This window comes from Pyxicephalus adspersus, chromosome 4 (assembly GCF_032062135.1).
Source record: "Pyxicephalus adspersus chromosome 4, UCB_Pads_2.0, whole genome shotgun sequence".
Classification (NCBI taxonomy): Eukaryota; Metazoa; Chordata; class Amphibia; order Anura; family Pyxicephalidae; genus Pyxicephalus; species Pyxicephalus adspersus.
The window spans coordinates 71,309,556-71,332,943 of record NC_092861.1 but is presented as its reverse complement, the minus strand read 5'-3'; the positions used below and the strand labels follow the sequence as shown (position 1 = coordinate 71,332,943).

Sequence of the window (23,388 nt, the reverse complement as noted above, 5' to 3'; positions counted from 1 at the left end):
GTTCTCCTTTTTTCAATATAAATAAATGTCTACCTAAGCGCAGACACCACAATATGCCTTATAATACCTTTATAACCAGTCTGTGGACTGGGAAATGGCAGATCACTGCGCTTTGTCCTGAATCAAGGACCTTCAGATCCAAGCAACAAATTGAAACTAACCAGCAAGGGATACAGAATAGGCAACTAGTGGTAGCAGAGAGGATTTCTGTGAAAAAAAACGTATTTGTTTTGATGAAGTGGTGGAGTTGGTTATGACAGAGGGGCAGGAACAACGAGCTGGGAGGAATGCACTGTGTCTGGGAACAGAGAAGCAGTATAATGTTGTACATGAAAAGTTGGGGGTAAGTAGAAGGGGGATGCTAGAGCCAGGGCAATGAGGTGTTTGGGAAGTGCTATGACTAGGGGGAGTTATGTGGGAGAGAAGTTCTGTGCCCAGGGGTGGTGCAAAGCATAGTGTCTAAGCATTGATTAGGGTTCGAGACGTTGTGGTAGGTGTGAGTGTGTGGAGGGGATTTTGGACTCACTGTGGCATAATGGAGGATGGAGGAAGTGTAGTAGGTGGAGATGGTGGGTGCTTTGAAAGTGATGGGGGGGGGGGTGAAGCATTGTGGCGAGTGGAGGGTGCAGTGGTTGTGAAGCAGATTGAATTTCACAATAATGTAGGCCATGAAGATTTTGGACCCCATTTAATAAACACGCATGCATTGTAGTTCACCACAATGTGTTGTGCATTGCGTCGCCAGGTGCAGTTTGGGGACCATTGGCAGCCACTTTAATAAAATAGCTGTCCTAATGCAATTCATATTGTAGCATTCTATTACTGTTTCTGTGCCTGCATGAGTATATAATGCACAAAAAACTTGATATACTAAATGAGCATAGACCTTACATGCAAACTGATTGATTACTTAGTTTAGTCATTTAAGTGAAGCTTTGGCCTTTTCAATCAACCAAGTATCTGCTAGCAAAAACCTGTTTTTTAGTGGTTTTTTCATAATTGACTTTACTTTGAATTCTGCATAACTGTATTTACTATACAAACTGAATATGTGCTTTTCTGAGTAAATTGCCCATAAATATTACACACATGTGGTTTGGCTCAGATATGTTGGAATGGCAATACTACACATCACAATACAGTACATGCATTTCTGTGCATTTGCCGCTGAGATATAGCAGTAGGTACGTTTTTTAAATTGCAGTTACAAAATGCACGGGAGTAAAGGGAACCTCAATCCTAATTTTTAGATTAGAATTTAGCAAAATAGTAAAACGTCTTTTAGGTTTTAGGTTTATGTGGAGAGATTCACCCTACCTATATATCCCGGTGACCACTGTACACAAAAGGATGGCAAATGCTGAATTTTAGACTAGTCACATGAACAAGAAGTAAGAAAATCATCCTCTTCCACTGACAACTGTCCAAAAGAAGATTTCCTCTTGCTGTGGAGATATGTCCACTTGTTACCTATTCTGTTTCCTGGACAGGTAATCAAAGGTAAACCTTGCCCTATGGGAAAAAGAGATAAAGAAAACATTGACAGGGTCGCAACCATTTTCTACTCTATCCAAAACTATAAAAAGAAGTTTGAGCTTTACATACATTCCAAATCTTTTTATGCTGAATAGCACACACGGGTCAACAGCTGTAGGAAGTAACATGGAACATGTTACTAAGTCTTTCCAATGTCCACCAGTAAAACCAGAATTACATCCAAGAAATACATGTGGCATATTTCAACCTTAACCACAATTCTGGCACAGGACTATGTTTTTTCTTATTTACATAGCAATTGAAAATCTAAAAAACTGTATAAAGACTAACCATAATTCCCTCAGTGCTAATGCTATCAAACAGAACATGAATTGATTACAATCACTTTCCAATTAACACTTCCTGCTCCATGCTGGATTGTTATACTCCTATATGGGTAGTTTATAGCCATAAAAATTATTCAATATTTTCCACCAAGTTGAAGTTTTGGCGATTGTGCATTTTTTTCTCATTCATTGATAAACTCATGATGTCTTTCACCATTTAGTTGCACCAATTCCTACAGGAGGACTGGACACTAGAAAACAGAAAAAAACTGTAAATGAGCCTAGGATAACCCTCCTACTACAAGCATACTTCAATTCCTTTGCTTGTGATTTTTCTTTTACTTTTCAAGTTTTTATCTATCAACAAACAATAAATTAATGAAGTACTTTTATACCTATGGTATGTCCATACTGTGTTTTTCTATTGCAGTTCCACATAAATTGAACCTAAAGGCAAAGTTGGTTAAAGTGTATATTGCTCTCCCCCCTTCTCTGCCCAGTGCATATGGTTACCTAGCCTTCATCAGTGCACCTCACTGGAAAAGCCCTGTAAAAATCCACTCTGACTTGTTTGAACTCTTTTCCTACCCCCTGTATTGCTCCAATCATGACATACCAGTACTTTAATATATGAGATTGGGAGAAGGTCACATACCTGGAAGTGCAAGGAATTTGCTGAGCAATGTGACAGAAAAGCAAAGAAAAGGTGAGTATATACTACTCAGTGTTAAGTGACCCTTTTACATTGCCTTGCATTAGCACAATATTGTAAGCTATTATTATGTTTATGTTAACTTCAAGTAACAACATTTTCTCTTCCTAAATCTATGGGAAAATACTTGTGTTGAGTTTTTACCAACTTTTTAAAAGCACAAAGTTGTTAGGACTAGACTTTCCTCATGTGTTGAAAGGAGGAGAATCCTTGAATGTTCCATCAGCCTTAAAGCTAGAAAAAAACACAGCTATTTGCTGGGCACATGATCTGAGGATCCCAGCTATTTTTTTCAGAAAGGAAAACCCTTATAAACCTAAATGACATTGTTATACTTGAGAGCCAGCAAGTATAGTCAACGTGCTGGAAATTCTTGCAATTAGCCAATGTGTAAACTTGATACATAAGCATATCATTATGAGCCTATTATAAAATGATGGCCTTCAAGAAAGTGTATGATTCCTTTTCTGGGTGCCCTATGTTCCTGTATAATTTTTTATAATGAGTTAAGAGTTTCCATAGCCCATTGTAGATTTTTTTTATATGTTAAGGTTTGGTGATGGCATTTATTTGGTCAGCTGGACACAGTGCATAAAATTCCATTCAATGTAATGCTATTCACCATAAAAATACGATGTTTTCATAGTAATAAAAAAAGCAACCCCCCCTCCCTATACACACTAGACTGCAGGTGCCGAATGCCTTGACTAATAAAATACATTCAGCTCTCAAATACGATTGTTTATTCTCCTCATTGATGCATATCATAAAGAGCTTATTATTTTTATAATTTATTTCACATAACTATACTGTTCTACAATAAATTTAGTATATGTAGCTACATAATACGTCTACAGAAATGTCTTCATTCTTCCTAAAATTACAGGTCCTGGCCTTTCTGCTGATTTGGAAAGCCCTCAGGGTTAACAGGTGGCAGTGTTTCAGAAGTCATATGTTTCAAAGTCTGATGTGATCTGATGGCTTTAACCTTTGTTTGCTTTAGCCAGTCATAATATGAGTATTTGTTCACGATCCAATGTTAGATGCCAAAATTGAAAGTTCAGGATAGTCAAATATATATTCAGAGGACTTTTTATGCCTTTTCCAAGCATACAGATAACTTAAGATAAAAATTGAGCACTTTGTGGTTAGGATGAAAGTTGCGGTACAAGCTTCTGTTTTAGGGCTCTTAGCTTGTAGGGTTTGCTGTATATTGCTTTGCAAAGCCCACCTTTATGCGGTCCTAGAAGACTGTTAGTAAGTAAATACAGTGTCATAATGCACAGCAATATTTTTAGGCTAAGTATGCATGTTAAGCAACAGCTACAGTGCAAAATCCAACTTTTGTGCGTTTTAAGTAATGTACCCTTTACATGTTACAGCATTAGGAATACAGGACATTCGCCCAATACTACAAAGTACCTCATCCTAAAAACATAGAACATAATCATTTTACTATCATCATTTTATAAACATCAGTACAGCCACAAACACGGCCCTTATGGTAAGAAAATTATTTGTGAGCACAATGAAGGGTCAGGATATATACTATCAACTTGGCTACGTAACACTAAAGTCTAGTATACATATACAATTTTAAATTATTATACAATCCCAGATCTGAAAACTGGATATTAAATTGTATAGGAATCTAAAAACCCAATGTAAACCAATTGTAAGCAAGTCTGTCCGTCATTATGCATTATATGTACAATGATAAACAAATGTGTTTTTAAGAAATTAGTCCTAATTCTCTGGGGAAGTGATTGTGTCTAGGCTCAAAGGTTCAGTTTGGAAAAACAATGCCATCATTCCACTACATGCAGAAGAAAGCATTTCTCCATTTCTTTCCAGTTAAAATGATGGTTGAATATAATCATCCAAAACCCAGCAACCACAGACACACCTATATCTAACGATTTTGCTCAATTTTTTTTCATACTTTAAAGTAGCTGGATCTGCTGCAGTAAAGATGTTATTTGATTCTACAGTAAGTGCTGAGACTTAACTGAACAAAATCAGCGCTATCTCTAAACTCATGACAAAATTGTTCTTTTGCAAGAACAAGGCAATAATTTTTTTGCCAAATACTATTTGTTCACCTGATTGCTATCACTTTGAAAGTTTATTCTGTTGCAAACCCTGTAATAAAGACTTAGGTATTTGGAGTTAAATAACTTTGATTTGGTTTTGTCCTGGTACTCTTGCAGTAATAAATGAAGCTGAACTAAATTAACATCTGGCTTATTTACATTGACAAATGCATAAATACTTATTCATTACTTACTAGCAATGATAACGATGCTATGATCACATCATCAATAACATTCAAGCAAGTAGTATTATGTACCTTTGCTTAAAATGTGTTTTTAAAAGGGGTGATGGGTGGCAGAATTTAGGATTAGAGTTGGAAACTGGTAACCTATGCCACCAATATTCTCACCCTTCTACGGTCATATATGTATGTGCTGTGATATTGATGGCCCCTTCATTCAACTTAGCAACTTAAGAGAACACTTCCATGTAAAACACTGGTTGCTTTTTGAGATGAATTGGAAAGTTGAGTGGGTGCTATAAGTGAGATGTAAATGCAATTTGATGTAATTACAATATAAGAGCAGCTATAGCTATAGCTCTATGTAGCCATTGTAAGCAGCATTGATCCACCTTGGCATACCTAGACTACTGAACAAAATACTTGTGCTTTTGAGCAAAAAAAAAACAAAACATTTTAACACACATGTTGTGTCCACAAGTTTGTTATATGGAAGCCAAAAAGTAAAAAAAACGAACAAAAATTAAGCATTTTCTTCCCCACAATTATCTTTATTCTTCATAATTTTATCACACGTTTCCAAGTACAGAAAGGGATCCAGACTAGTGTAAAATCAAACCATCTACTGCTCTTTATTAATCTGTTGATTTTCCAGCTTTGGGATGACTATTTGCAGGCAAAATAAATTTTATGTCCAGTTTGCTCAGAGCAGTAGCTGTGTGAAGCAACTTTAGAGACATCAATAGATCACTCTATTCTACTAAATCAGTTCCACCCTAGTACTTTGATTTTCTGATTGCTAAGAAAATGGCACAATTTTTTGTTTCTGTTTCTGTCATATTACCACCACCCTTCCTATTGCACAGAGTTCGTGCTAGGCAGCCATGCTAGTTAAATTTCAGCTAGAAGTAAACCATGGTTACCTCTTTTTTCTGGCTGTTTTAATGCACAAAAAATTTGGAGCCTAAATAAAGAACTTGAACAAATTTACAGGGCAATTACTTCTTCAAACTTGGCTGTTAACAGTCAGTTGGAATTTATAAGAATATGCTAAAGAAGCTAGAAAGGTAGTTTCCGTAGTTTCTAACAATGAAGCTTGTTTGATTACTTAATATGATCTACTTATGATTTTTGATACTGTGAGAGCTACTAATATAAAACATAGCCAAATTCCTGGACAATATAACCAGAATAAGTCTTTGTCTGCACAGTTCTTACTGTAAGATGATTGGAAGTCAAAGCCAAGCAGTGCTTGTGCCAATCATTGACAGTTTCAGTATAAATGGGAGTTATTACAATCCTGAGTAAATCTGACATTGAGAACTGAATGGAGAATGGTTGTGTTTGCATTCAGTATGTGTAGGAATAAACTTGAAAAATGCACAGTGTGCTGTGATAATGGAAGCTTATTTCGATCGAAACGCTTTGGGGATGACAATTACACATATGCAAACTGCTTGCCTACCTAGCTGTTACTGGACTGTTGGGACAATTTCTGGCCCACTAATTAGATATGTACAAGTTGTGAACTGTCTATGGTTATGGCCACAATTATACTTACTTTTGTTATGCTGCAAGATTTTTTCTGTAATCTGTGTTGTGTTTTGAGAATTTATCAATAATCCAATACTATTTGCCTTATAACCCCTCTGTTGTTTTCACTATTCATTTTAACTTAAACAGAGTATAATGTACATTTTTAGTGCAATGTAAATGTGAAAGCACAGGTTACTAACTCCATCACACACATCAAATAGATTAGATTTATGCTTATGTAATGAAAGAATAACTGGGTAAACTAATTCTTATGGAGAAGGTAGTTGAGAATACTCATTGTGGGAGATCCTAGTACAACTATTCTCCACTTGTCCAGTGTTTGTTGGAATAAAACAATGCACCTTTTACTTATTATTTAATAAAATATATTTTGCACTATGCAAGTACTGTATTTGGCCAGCACTTTTCCCTGGTGGAAACAAGTATCAATTTCTGCATACAGAATAATGGGCAACTTGTTTCCTAGTCTGAAAAGAATAGCATTTGAGACTATGGTCCTCTGTTTCATGAGCAGTTGAAACAAAGTTCATCAGTAAATGCAAGTTTAAAAAACATGCAAATCATGTTCACATAAAAAAAATATGCAAAGGTATGTATGGTGTATGAAACTATTTCCAAAAAAGTTCCCATGAAAGTAAATATATCAAAAGTTAAAGTCCTCCTCCTTTGTGCTAGATTGATAGATAATTGCAATGACTGCAAAGTCCACAGCAGGATGGAAATATGTTATTTAGTTAAGTGAAATCTCCTATAGTACCCAAACCCTACTATAACTTTTGTCCTTCGGATGGACTCATTGGTGGGTAAGGGGGCTATTCAGGCTTCTGTGAGGTATCAGTCATAAGTAAAATTTCTGATCAGGGTAAGACTAAATGTCATAGCCAGTAGTTGATACCTTAACACCCAATTAAATCTCTAACAGGTTAACATAGCATGGTCCTGGTCATAGCATCCACCAAATGCCCATTTGGGGTGAACACATAGCAGGTATTGAATAAACCCTAAGTAGATTACAAACAGATTTACTTCTGTTGAGTTGCCCAATTTGGTGATTACCAGGATTGATTTTGTACTAGCATCTGCATCTACTGCAGGGACTTCTAGCTATGTACATTAGCAACTATTAAGCCCAAAGGGTATGTACAGAGTGGAAAGCCTTACTATTTGCTATATGTTGCAAGGGGTCGTAACACACCCTTCGGTGGCATACTGAACATTGGTTGATGGCTGCAGAAGAATGATATGAAGTAATAGTACTGCAGTAGTGTGTTTTTATATGTTTTAATTTAACTGTGCTATTTTTTTTCAGGAGTTTACCTTTGCTTTAATTATAGCCAGAAAATTTAGCAAAATAGGCCGAACATTTTAAAAAAGTTGTTTTAATACCTAATTAGCTATATTATTCCAATAAAAGATATCTGGATTCTCCTTGATTTTCCATAGGAGTGCTCAAACAATGTTAGCATTTGTAGGAACTATTTTAAGTTATTCTAAATCTTTTTTAGCATATTTCTCCTAACTGTATCTCACAGATCTATATCTATCCTTACTGTATCTCACATTATTATCTTTTTTTTTTTTTTCTCTACTAACATCTTTTGTATATTGCATTACAACTGAATGTCTATTTGTTACCAAACACTGAAATAACTACAAGCCAATCACACTCAATATTGCAGCAATAGTTTATTTACTGGGTTCTGATTAATAAAGCAGTGTAATGTTCTGTTAGTTAGTGATTAAATCACCCAATCACTGCAGTTGATTTTCAGGATAAAATTCAAAAGATGTGACTAATCACTTTCCTTTGATTTCTCTAAACCAATGCCCTTAAATATGTTTTTTTGTGTTCTAGGGTATGGCGTTCTCCCTGGAGGAGAGGCTACAGCTGGGTATCCATGGTCTTCTGCCTCCCTGTTTCCTCAGCCAAGATGTCCAGGTTTTGAGAGTGCTTCGAAACTATGAAAGGCAGAAAAAGGACCTTGATAGGTAAAAATGTACATCATTAGCAGAAGAGTTTATGTGGTTGTAGTGTTTCATGGCTCTGAATACCAGCATAAACTTCTAGCATAACATGCACATAATATGATGTGCAGACGCATTGGTTTAGAACTTGGTATTTGCATAGTCAATCAATGATTTTATAGAAGTTCTGAACCTAAGCAGCTATATTTTAATTTGTATGACATTAAATATGAAAATATTTTGCTTGTTCTAGAAACCCAAAGGCACTATAATCTTATCTTAACCAGAGATAAGTCTTAACTATCAGTCAGGACCATATCAAACAAAGCACAAAGCTCTGCTCATTTTCCATATGTAAGTAAGATTTTATCACACTAGATAACCTAGTCATCTCCAAAGTCAGCTATTTTTCATTAGGGCTACTCTTTCTGCTGAAATGATGCCATTATTTAAATAACCAAAACACACTCATATAAATTATGTAAATTTAATTCAGGTGCTTTAAAGCACATATAGAAACCTCACCTACCCCTTACATTCTGGTGGCCTTTTGTCATTGCAGAAGGCCACCCCCTAAGCCACGGACCAGTGCCGTAAATCGGTATGCTGTTTGTGATCACTTTAAATGAGACTTTATTTTGTCAAAAGAGCAATAGTAAGCGCCATGTCAGCAACTGGTCTGTCAGACAGAATGAATGCCCATACATTTAATATTTGCTTGGGTTTAGTTACACATCTCTAACATTCCTTTTTTTTTGTATATAAAAGGAATTTACTTAGCTCACTGCAGGGAAACGCATCCCAAAGACACTCACCCAGACAAATTACAAAAGTACATTTTGTTCAGTCCGTCAAGTCTTGCTTAGTTTCTTTTCACAGTTTCTGTTCAATAGAATTTTTTTTCTTTCAAGAAAAAGTCATGAAACCTATGATATGTACCTGGAATGTAACACCTTGGTAAAGGTTGTGGTGCCACAGGATATGTATTCCCAATTTAACATTGAATTATTTTGTCATTAATTCTGTCAAATTTATATTAATTTCTGGCTATGTCACCATTGAAGACATTTATCCTTGCATCTGATCCCTGTGATGGTTTTGGAGGCATCATCAGGGCAGAAAGGCACAGAAAGCAATAATTGTCAGAAATTTTAACCCTTCCCAACATTACTAAAATTGTTTAATGTCTTTGATTGTGTCGACATTGGAGAAATTTCCCATAATTGATAAGTAAGGAATTTTCTTCCCAATAGGTAAACAGAGAAACAAAAACATGACATAGACTTTAATCCTTGCCAGGTTAAAAATACAAAATAAAACTTTGTCTGGAATTGTATTGTAATATTATATTAGTATATGTATTACTAATGTATTAGTGATAAGGAAAATGAAAATCCTCTGCTCACTAGGAAAGTTTATTCAGAGGAGTCCAGATAAAAAAGCACATGATTAAGATGCATGTAGACCTTAATTGCAGGGTATAGAGGGCCTAACTTGATAGCCCTATTAAAGGCTTATTTAGGTTCTGGACAAGTCCATTCAGAAACTCCCAAACATACACATCTGACCCATTAAGTCATTCACTTAAGAAGTTTCACAAACTGCACATTAGATATTACAAGGAACCATAGAAGACACTGGTTATCTTGGAACAACTTATCAATTGACTGTCCTTCAGAGTCCGAGAATACTTCACCAAAAAGACCAAACTATCCCCATGCTCAACAACAAGACATTCCAAGGATGCTGAAAATGACATTTTGTTCTCATAACATTCTCCAGTGCAATTCTCTCCAGCAAGCGAACCTGATTATATAAAGGTCTTTAACATAGCATTTACGTAAAAAACATTATTTTTTTTTATCATTAGTATTACAGGTCAGTTGTGATCATATCCAAAACTGTATTTTATAGACAAGATGGTATGGTGAAAAAGTAATATAAATTGCCTTAAATTGGGTCATTGCAGATAATGCTTGATAGTGTATATGTATGAAAAAGTGATCCTTTTCTGCAGTGCTATTTGCATAACTTCCTGTTTTACACAACAGCCCACCAAATGTCCCTCCCTTACTAGAAACATACTTACACTATGGATAATATTTGAGTGGAAGTCCACTGATATGCCAATGTGCCTTTGGATTTTGTTTCACATTTATATAAATATTTAAACTGTATAAAAGTACAAATTTTGCTCCATTCAAAAGTAATATATATTTTATGGTAGATGTCAGTAAACTAATTAATTTACTGGCTGCTTGGCATCCTGGTAATGAAGAGGTATTGGAGGTATAGATATGATAAATAGTTGGGAAAGACAAACATAGTGGTCATTGGTTTACTGTCCCTTAATATTAAAACATTTATACCAGCAACAACCATATAAAATCTTCTGGCTCTGACATAACACTGTAAAAAGGTGAGCTGCTACCTGTGTCTAACGAGCAGACATACCTCCACCAAGTCAGAATCGAACCTGTTCAATGAGCTGGGAATGTGAGTGTCCAATGAGTGGAAGTGTGAATGGATACAAATTACTTTGCTGCCTTTGGCTTTCATTATGTAAGTGTAGTTGGGATGCTTAATCTGCACGCCTGTTGTATAGAGATTCCTACATGATTCATTTAATATTTGAATGATTTAATTTAGTGTGTAAACAGAAACAGCAAACTTGTAAAGCAAGAGTGGTGGGGTTGTAGGCCAAAGATCTATGGTATTATTTATTCCTTATACCCTAAATAGATAGGAATGTGGTGGGTGGTATAGCATTTTTAGTGAACTGTCCCTTCAAATTTATTTCTTTTGTGGCTGTTACTGAATGTAACGTTTCTGTAATCTGAATTTGTAAAACGGTGTTAAGCCAATGACATTTAGCTATTTCTGGTCACTGAGTATTCATTGTACTCATTTTGCAGCCAGAACTCCATGCTGATTGTCCTCAAGAAACCTGAACCACTATCATAACTTGGCTTCTTCTGTAATAGTTCTGGCTCTGCTACAGACTTACGTGATGAAGAACTGTTTATAATAGCCAGGCGTTGTGGTTTATTAACGCGCTTGGCAAAGAGTTCATTAATTGGCAGATGAGCTGACATGGCAAAGAATGGTTTGTAATGTTAAACAGGTGTTCTCAAAAGAACTGCATCGGTATGGCTGGTTGGTAAAAGTTTACAATACCAGGGCCATATTGTTTTTGACATTTGGCATTTAGTATATCACCAATGTTTTTCCTTTTATGTATATGCGGGTACTGGGACATAGATACTAGAAAGTTTATGTATAACTATCATCTACTGCATCACATTGCATTTTTTAGGTTGTTTATTAATGTACGTATATTTTTGCAGGTATATTTTGTTGATGGGACTGCAAGATCGTAATGAAAAGCTGTTTTACAAAGTTTTAACATCTGACATTGAAAGATTCATGCCTATTGTTTATACTCCCACTGTGGGCTTAGCGTGTCAACAATACGGTTTAGCCTTCCGAAGACCAAGGTATTGTGAACCAACATTTTAGTAAAAATACAATTAAAGTGATATAACCCACAAATTCCCATTAACTATGTCTTAATCTGTATAATAATGTATTATAAGCAAAACTGTAATCTGTTTGTGTTGTATTATTGTTTGAGTAAATAGCTATGTATGACATACAAACATAGGCAATAATCCTTTATTATAGAGAAGGTTTAATCAGGGGTGGAAGTGCCTAATGTGCCACAAGGGTCTCGGACCTTCCTCAGCAAACAGGGGCCTTGAAAGGGGCTCCAAGTCAAATCAGCATGGGGCCCCAAGTCAGTTCTGCATGGCGCCCTCTGTTGGCTATCTCTGCCACTGGGCTTAATCAGAAATATAATGTGAAACATGCTAATTTACAAAGACTATTCTGCTACAGTTTTGTAGGCTCTTGAACTGAATTTGTTGTACCAGCTAGTTTATGTTTGTAGATTATTTTCCTTATAGTGGCATTGATTTTAAATAATTTGCCATTCTTTTTAAATCCCCTGTCACACTTATAGGCATATGGAAGCTTGTTTCTGAGAAGCTTAGAGAGGTATTTTGATCTTAGTATGATGACTTTACACAGAACAATAGCAAAGAGAATGTAACAGCACCGGACCTTTTATATCTAAAGTGTACATAAAGCTGCCTCCACCAGCATACTCTTTTTTCTTGAATTTAAGGTGGTGCTAAATGTAGAAGCAAGTGTAAAACAAATCTGCATTTTCCTTAATTTAGATTAGAACATTACACTATATCAAATATATGCATCATGCAGGCACTGTAAATGAAGATCTATTGTTTGCTTGTTCAGGTACACTACAAAAACCTCAATTTTCATGATGTGGAGGGGCAAACACAGGGGGATGCAAATTGTGCCATTGCACGAGAACCTGTACCATTCTCATCCAATAGGGGCCTCAACTGGAGCTCCAGGTCAGGGGAGGAGAGGGTGGTCAGCTCTGCACAGGGGCCCACTGTTGGCTATGTTTGCCACTGATGACAAGTTCGGACTTTTTCACATGTATACTTACATTTATCACTGTATACTGTGTACATATATGCCTAAATCACAGCATAGCTTCCCAATAAATTACTTGGTGCATGGTTGGCACTTTAAACTACTTGTGGGTGTGGTTTTATCTGCTAGCTTTATACTTCATAGTCTCAGTCCCAGACTAAATTCAAGTCATTATTTACATCCTTTATTTTCTAGTTTAGCTAACTTTGTATTTTATTCAAATATTTTGCTGAAATAAATTACAATTGGAAGTGCCCACTGTATTTCACTTTTTCAAGGAAAGTTTGATTTTAAAAGTTGATGAGTGTGTGATTTTGTTTTGTTTACTTGCTGGCGAGTTGTGTCGGTCTGGCAGCATCTCTGTGTGGAGACATTCCCAGAGCTGATAATACTATAGAGAATATGTGCCATATATTGTAAAAGACATATGGTCTAAGAAGAAGAAGAAAATGTGTCTTTATTTAGCATGTTGTGTATTTTTCCAGAGGGTCCCTGGATTCCTATCATTTACGAGTTATATTGGAACTCCATAGTAGGCTGGAAACTGGAAGGCAAATGTATAATGAGGAAAAAGGAAAGGAAATAAAATTTCTGAGCTGCCAGATTTCATAAAGACTTCAAATTTATTCCCAGGGCTCTTTACATGTGCCAAATACATAAAGGTTCTTGATAAATTTCCTTTTCTAGTCCGCAGCACATACTTAATAGTGACATAACTAATTTAGCAGGAAAGCCTTGGTTTACAAATATTATGATACACAAGCAAATGTGCACACACCACAGTGTCCAGGGTAGCAGCACAGCAGTATGACTACTGACTGTACAGTTATTTATTTAGCAGTCAGGTATCACTGGACACGCTGTAATCCACAACCTTTTATGTGTTATTGTACTTAGTGGTGAGAAAGTTATCAAGATATCTAATCTAATTTATGATCATTTGTGCAGTTCCCAAATCTGGCAGATTTTAGAAATACATTTCTTTCTGTCTATAGGCTCATAAGCAAAAAAGTTCCTGGGCCAAAAAAAAAAATGTTTTTCTTTATTTTCATTTACCAGCTGGATTTAAACCTAAATATTTAGTTTGGTTTACTTGTCTTTAAAAAATTATTTCCTTAGCAATCTGAAGTCCCTAAACAATACTTTTTCCATGCTTTTTGATGGTGGTAAATGTGTTTTTTTCCATGATAAGGTATTTGTGAAAACGAAACAAAACTGTACGTAATGCTATGAATGAAAATAGACAATATTTTCATAAGGATGACTACTAATTCAAGATGAGGCATGGATTAAAGTGTATCTAAATCCCTAAATCAGAAATGTACTGGATTGCTGAATACCAATACTTGGATGTGGTTTGCTTTTTATGCTTTTGTTTTTTGTTTTCTGCTGGTAATCGTCCAGATAACATACCTGTCCTAGGGAGGCTATGCTTACTCACCATACTCTAAATACTGGTAGAGCAGAGTTGTCACTTTACACTGATTTCTTGATTTGGAATACATAGTGTTGGTGTCTGCGTTCAGTTCTGTGTCAAAATCAAATCTAACATCAGTCATTGGATTTGGCACAGAGCCATATGCTTTACCTGTCATCAGCAGCCAATCCTGCTGACAGATTGGACCTAAATTATTAAAACACTTCAAGGCTGGAGAGGATACACTTTCATCAGTGAAGCTGGGTGATCCAGCAAACCTGGAATGTATCTGGTGCAGGATTCAAAACGTTTGCTAGCTATTTTCAAATGACTTTGAAGGAATCCATTCCAGGTTTTCTGGATCACCCAGCTTCACTGAAGAAAGTGTATATTCTCCAGCCTTGGAAAGCTTTAATAAATCAGGCCTAGAAGTAAGACAACATTGTTATTTTATTTCAAGTTAAAGAAAGTTAGAAGAACACTGCATTTCTGGAGAAATCAATTTTCTGGATTTGCTGTTCTTGAAAAATAAAATCAAATGCAACCACATAATCTGGACTGGTAAACTGATGTATATTCCATATTTTTTCTTTGGTTTAGGTATCCTTTAAACACATTATAAGCACACTTTCCACAGCATTGTTTATGACTATTTTTCATAAATTGTTGAAAGCATTTACAGCATTTTGCCTGAGCCAATAATTCAATAAAGAACAATAGTCATCAGTTTAAAAACCTTTACATATTCATCACTTTCAGAGGCTGCTGTGCTTTACATTGCAGTAAAAAATTATATGAATGCTCTTTTGTTGTATATTACGCTTTACTAATATGATGTGATGATAAAGTTGGTCTTAAAAGTTAATGTGAAGAACCAAACATGTTTCCATACAGGAATGTTTCAGGTGATAGAGAAATCACTAAATAAGTGTGAAAATGATCTTTGACAGGGAATTCTTGAATTCTCAAATTGGCCATGGGATTTTTTAAATTGTTCAAATGGTTAGCAATTTTCACACCACTTCACTTTAGTCAATGAATGGCAGTTTGAAGAGTGTTTTCCTTTTAGTTATAACTGTCTATAATGTTTTTTACAGAAAGCAACAGACTGAACTCTTCCCTTATTAATAGCGATGAACGTTATACATGACCGCATGATTTGGTCATCAGATACTATTATTTAAAAGATTATTAATCCCAAACATATGACCTGCTGTAAATTACAATGCTTCTGGCTAAATCCATTTGTATTTTTTTCTGTTTATTTTAATTTTTTAATCACACAAATATATCATGCCCAGCAGCTTGGCAGCTCTCACTGTTCTCTTTGCTGTGCTAACATGCTAAGAACAATTTCTGGGAGAGCCAGCTGACACAAATGCATGTTTTTGGGACTTTGAGGGAAACCAGAGTGCCTGGAAAAAACCCATGTAAACTCCTGGCCAAGATCCAAACCTAAGACCCCTGCCCTGCAAGAAGTGCTAGCCATTTGTGCCACCACTCCATTTCCAAGTCCATTTAAAACTTTACATTAAGATCTGGTAAAGCAAAACTCCCATAAACTAGCTAAACACGCAGTTGGAATACAAATATGCTTACTATTTTACCAGCAAACCTGAAATGGATCTGGTCCAGAGTTGAACATAAATTCCAACTAAAGGTTTGTTGGATAACTTAGGTTCACCAATGATAGTCTTTTATGTCTTGAAGAGCTTTATTAAGTCAAGCCCAAAGTCACAGGGCTCACCTATTAAAACTGAATTAAGGTAAAGCAGAACAACTTTTTGGTGTATTTTGTAGAATTATGGGGTTGATTCATTAAGCCATTATATTGCAGCAATATATCATTTTTTATGTATTATGTTAGTTTTTATTTATGAAATACAGCTGTACCAAGCTTTTTTAATGGAGTTTTCTTTCCAACGTATTCATAACTTTTCTTTATAGTTTAGAAAAGTGTTTCTGTAATTAAAAAGCAGTGATTACTGCTGGCCAAAGTACGCTGTGTTAGTATCTTGAAGGTGATGATACCAATGCAAAAAATTGGAAGGAATGATTACACAATGCCTTCTCCAGAAGATTACAGTGCTGTCATTGTCATGGTTTTGATATCTAACACTACAGTTTCACTACTGGTTTGATAAACTCTGTGATACATGTATGAATAATTGTCAATCAGTTTAAACTAAATAAATTTAATCCACCCCCCTAACACACACACACACAAATACACACACACACACACACACATTTGTCTAGGACTAATCTACACAGAAAAAAGGATAAGGAAAGCTAAAGGAAAAATAATTTGTCTATAAAAAATTAAACCTAAGTGTGCAGTTGTTAAGTGAGAGAGAATTAGCTCTTGTAAACCTGTTTTGCACAACTGGTAAGTTTGAAAAATAGGTTTTATAAAAAGCAACTCTATGATAGATCTGTTTCTGTGCACAAATAATATATGTTCTGGTTCCCATCAAAAATAACTTTGTTTCTGAGATCTGCAGTTCTGTCTAGTAAGGTGAGAAGACCCTGTGCATTATTAAAACAATGTTTTTAGGCATTTAGAACATGGCAGAGATGAGATCTATTGAAGGGAGGTTTATTTAGGTTTACTTTAGTAAAATAAAAAATGTAAAACCTTAGTAAGATTTTAGTTTTTCCTTCAAGATTAGTTTATGTGAATGTTGTGTACCTGGTTCAAGAGAAGCATCAGCTGCTGAAAGCTTTAAACTGGTGTTTTGGTAACTATTCAAGCGTTGATGACACTAAGAGCCAATACAGATTGAGTGTACAACAGTGAGTGAACAGACAGCCTGTTCCTGGCGACCACCTACAATGTGAAATAAAGTATGCCCATTATTAGGATATTCATTAGACATCAGGCACAAAGAACACCTTGTATTGAGCAGTGATCTTTAGGTTTTACAATCTGTAATCTTCTTTCCAATAACCCCTGATCTTGAAATGACATGAGCTTGTGTTTTAATTTTGTAAGGTAATATCTTTTTTTTTGATGGTTTTACTGTGTCACAGACCTCTTTACCATCATTCCTCAGAAAATGTTTTTTATGCTTTTTTTTCTGGAACACTAGTGGTGTGTGACGAGAGAATGGTTTCTTAATCACTGACTTATTAACAATTAGGGTTGGAATCTAAAGAGAATAAACGTTAGTGTGCATCAACAGGCCACACACAAAGTTACAGGCAGTCATGTAGGACAAGCAAACTAGCTAAGTGTGCTAAAGACTGAATTCCAGCAACACTCTTTTTTAAGCTGCTATAAATAATAAAGACATGCATAGAAAACAAACTTTATCAAAAACAGTAAAAAAGCAAATCCAAGTGAAATTGTTCCTCGGGATAATAATACAGTTCAACAACACACATTTGTAGCTGTGCTACAATCAGAAAATGTCCAGACTTGGCATATATCTATACCAATGAAGAAATATTTTTTTTTATGGCAGATGTAACTGCTTGTAGTGAGGAACCCAATTTGCAACATGCAAAAAGCAATGTGATGAGGAAAAGCAGTTACATCTCTCAGCAAAAATATAATAATTGCCAGTGTAGCCTTAGGTTTACTGTAATCTACAATAGACCAATTAACAGGGAGTAAGGGATGAACTAAACGTCCTAAAGCCTTTGATTTCCAATTCCTGTATCACCAGTCACAGTTAGGACATTAAGATGGATTTGAGTATGATGGGTGTTTGTCAGAAACGTGTTAATATTGGCATTTTTTACTTCAGGGTTTCGTTATATGATTGGCAGCACTGAGACTGTGCCAGCACTAGTAAAGCATTTTCCAAGATTTTCAGATTAAAGACAAAATAGAATGAAGCAAAATAATGTACTGCAGTAATGCCTGCATTCAAAAACTAAAGTACTGTGAAGGTAGGGTAGATCTTAAGACTTAATGGGCAAGAGTATGCAACCCCAAGAGCAAAAATGTTAATGCTTTCCCGTCTTCAATGTACCTGCGCTGTTGTTCAGTACGCATGCTTATTTTCCTTTGTACTTGGTGATCCTGCACACTTAGGATTAGGTTACATGGATAGCTGTGTGGGTATCACTTTACAACCACTTGTAAATTTAGCTGTCTCTGACCTCATTGCCTTTTGTCCTAGTGGTGACAATCATTTTTTCAAGCAGTAGGTGGATCTGAGAAATCTACTACAAATGACTGTCACCACCTGCAACCTCTTATCATAGAAGCTTGCTTGTTTAAATAGGAAACAACATGGAGTAGAGGTGGATCATTGGCTTGAAGGTGGTTGAACTATCCTGTAACTGCTGCAAAGCCATCCATATCAAGTGGTCCCACTGTGACACCACACACTCAATCACTGTGCCTTACCCACACAGCACAACAAATAGTTCATATTATGGCGATAGGGGATATATGTGGAATTGGGGATAGGATGTGGCATAGGGGCCTGGGCGTTCCTGCACCTGCGAGTTTTATTAGTTTCGCTCACCCTGACTGTCAATCAGAGAATAGCCTCCTAATCATCCCTGGCTATTTAGCTAGCTCAGACACAGCACTCAGCGTTCGTGCAACATATCTCCACCAGTACTGAGCCCCTAGCTTAGCTGGCTTAGTTCCGGTACACCTGTTGGTTATCCAGTGCTTTCGCTGTCTAGCTCCTGTGCAACTCCTGTTGCCCAGTCTGTTGTTTCACAGCCAGTTCTCTTGTGCTGCTCCAGTGTTCTTCTCTGTGTTTTTCCCTGTGCCACCTGTGCCTTCTGATGCTTCCAGTGTCTCCTGTGTTCCCTATGTCTCCGGTGGCCCCTGTGTCACCGGTGTCTGTTTCTGGGATCCTTGGTATTTGAGCCCTGGCTTGTGACCTGACCTCTCTTGCTTGTTGCCTGCCTCAACTCCGGCCTTCCTTGGCAATCTTCTGCCTAGTGATTTGGTACTATGTATCAACATGCTCACCCTGGTGTGCCCAAGGACTGCAACCTGGCAGTAACCAGCAGAGAAACATCCTCACCACTAGAGGCTCTGGAGAAGAACTGGTCATTGCTTAAACTCTGCGCCTTGGTCCTTCCCAGGGCTCACACCACCTCCATGCAAGCTGTAGTGCCCCCTAGTGGCCCTGTCTCCCCAAACATGGAATTGTGAATGTATTTCTTCAGTTCTATGCACTAGAACTGCTATTTCAGTTTTCCCCCTTTACTTTCCCCTAGTAAAGTACTCTTCAATAGTTATACCATCTCTTCTGTTCTCAACCTATCACCTACAGATGTGCATGAAGCAATCATTTTCCAGCGATTAATTGAGATAACTGGGGTGGCATTTGGCATTTTTTTTGCTAGAGATAGACTTATCCTTTACAAGTTCATTCATAGGATCTATATTACTCTGGCTCAGCTTGCTAGAATTTTTTCCTCTAGTGTATCCTCCGTTGGAGGTGCTCCCAACCTCAAATCGGTTTCCTCCACATTTTTTGGTCTTGTCCTGTGGTTGTGTCTTTCTGGCAGAAAATCGTGGACTTATTCTCCCATCTTACTTTTATTCATCTATCTCATTTTGTTTTTTTTTTTTGGGGGGGGGGGGGTATTTTATCTGTCTATTAGGTTATAATGTCTGATTTTTTTGTTTTTTTGTTGAATTTTTTGAAAATTGCTTAAAGCGGATCTAAACTCGTTGGTTGGGGTTAGCTTCTGTCATGAAATGCATACTTGTCAATTATGGCACAGACTAACCTGTATGCAGCCGCCCTTCAGTGATGACAGTTCCAGGACCCTGCATCCTTAGAAGGCACCATCTTTGCTGCCAGCTCCATGGCAGACTTCCCTGAAGACAGAGATCATTATTGAATGGCCCCTTGATTATGTAATTCTTGTGGCTGGCTCTGTGTGTGGCCCTACATGGTGAATATGCATTACAGTGTAGTCTCGTAAGTGACATTGCATGTCTCTTTTGTTAATTAGTACTACCTCCTGGTGACTTTTTGCTTTCTGAGATTGGGTCCACTTTAATAAACATAATTTACCAAAAAAGAACAAAAAGGTACGAAAAGTTGCTTTATTTAGAAAAAAAGGAAAAGGTTAGATGTTTTGTGTTGTCATAGTTTTATTGCTGTCTGTGTTTCCAATAGGTAGATTCACATTTTTTATGTTTTCATGGAAACTGAGACAGAAAGTGAGTGGAAATCCTATATTAATAATTTTTTTAGAGCAATAGGTGAGGGTAAATCTATAATGTGAACACCTGTTCCAGGGACAACTCTTGGACGAGACATTGTTTACTTTGGAGAGATTTCCTCTAAATTCCTGTTTCTGTGTCTTTAGGGCAGAAAGTGATGGGAATCAAAAATAACCTGATAGAAGTTGTAACGGTTTTCTGCTCTATGCAAAACTAAAAAAATCATGCTCATTCTCAAACCTGAAAATCACAGGCTAGTTGAATAATTTACTTGTTTCTATATCCCCGGTTAGCAGCAATTGTAAAGCTAAATACTAGTATAAAGGCTCCTTAATGGATTTTCCATAATGATGTAAAAAGTTACTAATTAGGGGTGTACCTACAAAAGAATACCTTCATTGTAAACTTCAGAGGAGGGAGGATATTTTGGCTTCTATTTAGGCACTTGGTTTACATCACCCAAGCAATCTCTGACAGATATAAGGAACTAAAAAGTGTCCAAACTAAATAGATGAAGTTATATATAAAACTCTAAACACAATCTCATTAACTTCTGGGTTAATATATAATAAAAAATAAGGATGATTTCTATAGAAGATGTTCCATAGATGAGAAAAGAAATCTAAAAGCAAGTATATAGTGCTAAATCTAGTAAAGGACACATTTGGGTGGAAAGTAAAATTCAATCCTGGGTGAAATATTACCTTTCAGCCTATATCTCCCACCGGACTTTATTTTATTAGGTGTTAAACGGACTATGTGTAGCTCCAGCATTTCCATAGCACATTAGATCTAAGACCTCTGATTTTTGGCTGAAGAACAAGAATTCTACAATTTCAAGATATAGAGTGAAAATTTCTGTTCGCTCATTGTACCTCAAGAGAGTCGGAGCAAACAAATGAGCAGTTCTCTTCATAAGAGTTACACAGTGTTTGTTTCTTAATTCTGAGTCATATGAACCAGTTAATGATTAATGTTCAATGTGTTCTAGTTTAAAGTAAATATTCAGCATAATTACAAATGTAAAAGTGTTTAATGAATCACATATAATTATTTTTACAAGTGGAAATGGTAGAAAGGAGACCAAAGGTTTCACAGATTTGTTATTGGCCAAATGTGTTTAACAGTTGTAAAGGAATCGATTTCTATACTACATTAGTCTGAACCTTTTTTGAGTTCACATTCATTGCCCAATCAGAAATACTAACTTTAGTCCAAATCTCTGCCTTTCAGCAATAAATATTGTAGCTTTTGATTCACCATCAGAAGTGTGCATATGATCCTAGTAGCTTATTATTGGAAGAGTAAGAAGAAAATGTGTTTGAAAGTGATCTAGATCAGATTAGACAACTATCTAGTACTATTCTACTTGGCAGGAACAGTTGACTCTCAGATTACAGTATAAAAGAAATAAATGCCCTGCACCATGAGGTCATTTATTTTATGCAAAGGAATAGCACAAGGCATTTTTTTAAGGGGTTAAGTTAATTTTTGTTGACCAAATGCCAGATACATTCCAGCTGTCTGATGTTTTCAAATGTAACCTTAGGATGCAATCCAGTTTTATACTGAAGTTTTCATGGACAACTATAAACTGTTCTTACTGACTGACTTATGTGCCATTAGTGTATGTTCTTCCAGGGTCAGCATGCAACTTTTGTGGCTTCAGGCCTTTACTGGTTTGAGGTGTAAATGACACAATTCTAGCACACTCCCCCACCAAACTTGTAGACCATTATACAGTCAAATAAAAACCAACAAGCAGATTTTTACATCATGTAAAATGGTTCTTTTGCAAATTTAGTAGAAAATTATCTATAGTGGCCAAGCACAAGTTTTATGTCATGTTTTTTACTCTTTCCTCCTTCCTAATTATGCTATGTGATGTCATGCCAGGTGGTCTTCAGTGCAAATTCTAAGTTAGTGCGGAATTACATTTAAATGTATGTGCATAAACTTATTTGTTGGTTTGGTGTACTGTACTTTCCGAGATGTCCTGTGCACATCAGTTTTAAAGAGAGGTTATTGCCATCTGTCCTTCCATATTAACAAGCAATAACAACACTGTCACACAATGACTAAAACTAGGCTTTATTAGGACTAAAATAAGTCCCGTGAAGGAGTATTTGTTAGATAGGTAGACAATAGGAGAGGAAAAAAGTTTAATAACAATGAAATAATTCAATAACACAGTGGAATTGTAAAAACAGTTTTTGGTACTTTTTTTTATTGTAAAAGTTCTTTCCTCAAACATACTGGGTAAGTGGCTTTACTGGTGAATGAGCAATGTAAAGAGGTTGTTTACTGTTAAAATGTAACAATGAGAGTCTGGGATGAAATCATTTGTAAAGTCCAATTTCCCCTAATGCTTAACATGAATCCATAGCCAATAGAAAGTTATGTTCTTACGACTGTCTAAAAGAAATTCTTCCTGAATGTGTAGAGGTGTCTTCCCACTATTTTGTTTTTGCAACAAGAAGAAAAAAAAACCCTCCCCAAGGATGCAGGGAGCAAAAGCAAACTAAAAGGCTTTATCGTTTCCCTACTTTATCCAAAACTTAGATAAGCAAATGTTGGTGTTGGCTCTTTTTTTAAACTACCCTAAATGTTGGAATTTCACTTTATAGAGATTTAACTGAAGAAACTAAAGAGTAACTTAAGAGGAACTATAGGAACTAAATAGATTTTACAGTGGTAATTTTATTTTTTTGATCACTGTCCATACTTTAGAACAGAGGGGAGCAACCTATGAGCTGGGACACTAGATTTGTTCCACAACTTATTAGGTAAGATTAGTGATGATCAATTCAGGAACATTCTATACCTGCTATTTTTTAATAATTTGACAATTTGGATGTAAATCTGTCTAATCTATGAAGAATCACACATTTCTGGCAATTTTAACTCATAAACTATATGACTCAACAAATCTGCATGATTATATTCCGATAAATAAAAGCA

General features: G+C 36.1%; 1 protein-coding gene across 1 annotated transcript in view; it reads left to right on the top strand.

Moving 5' to 3' along the window:
• ME1 (malic enzyme 1) overlaps positions 1-23,388 on the top strand; it is a 133,240-nt gene that overhangs the window by 17,627 nt on the left and 92,225 nt on the right. Inside the window, exons 2-3 of the mRNA XM_072408583.1 lie at positions 8,223-8,356; positions 11,680-11,829. Of these exons, the coding sequence (XP_072264684.1) occupies positions 8,223-8,356; positions 11,680-11,829 (284 nt within the window). The remainder of the gene's footprint in view (positions 1-8,222; positions 8,357-11,679; positions 11,830-23,388) is intronic.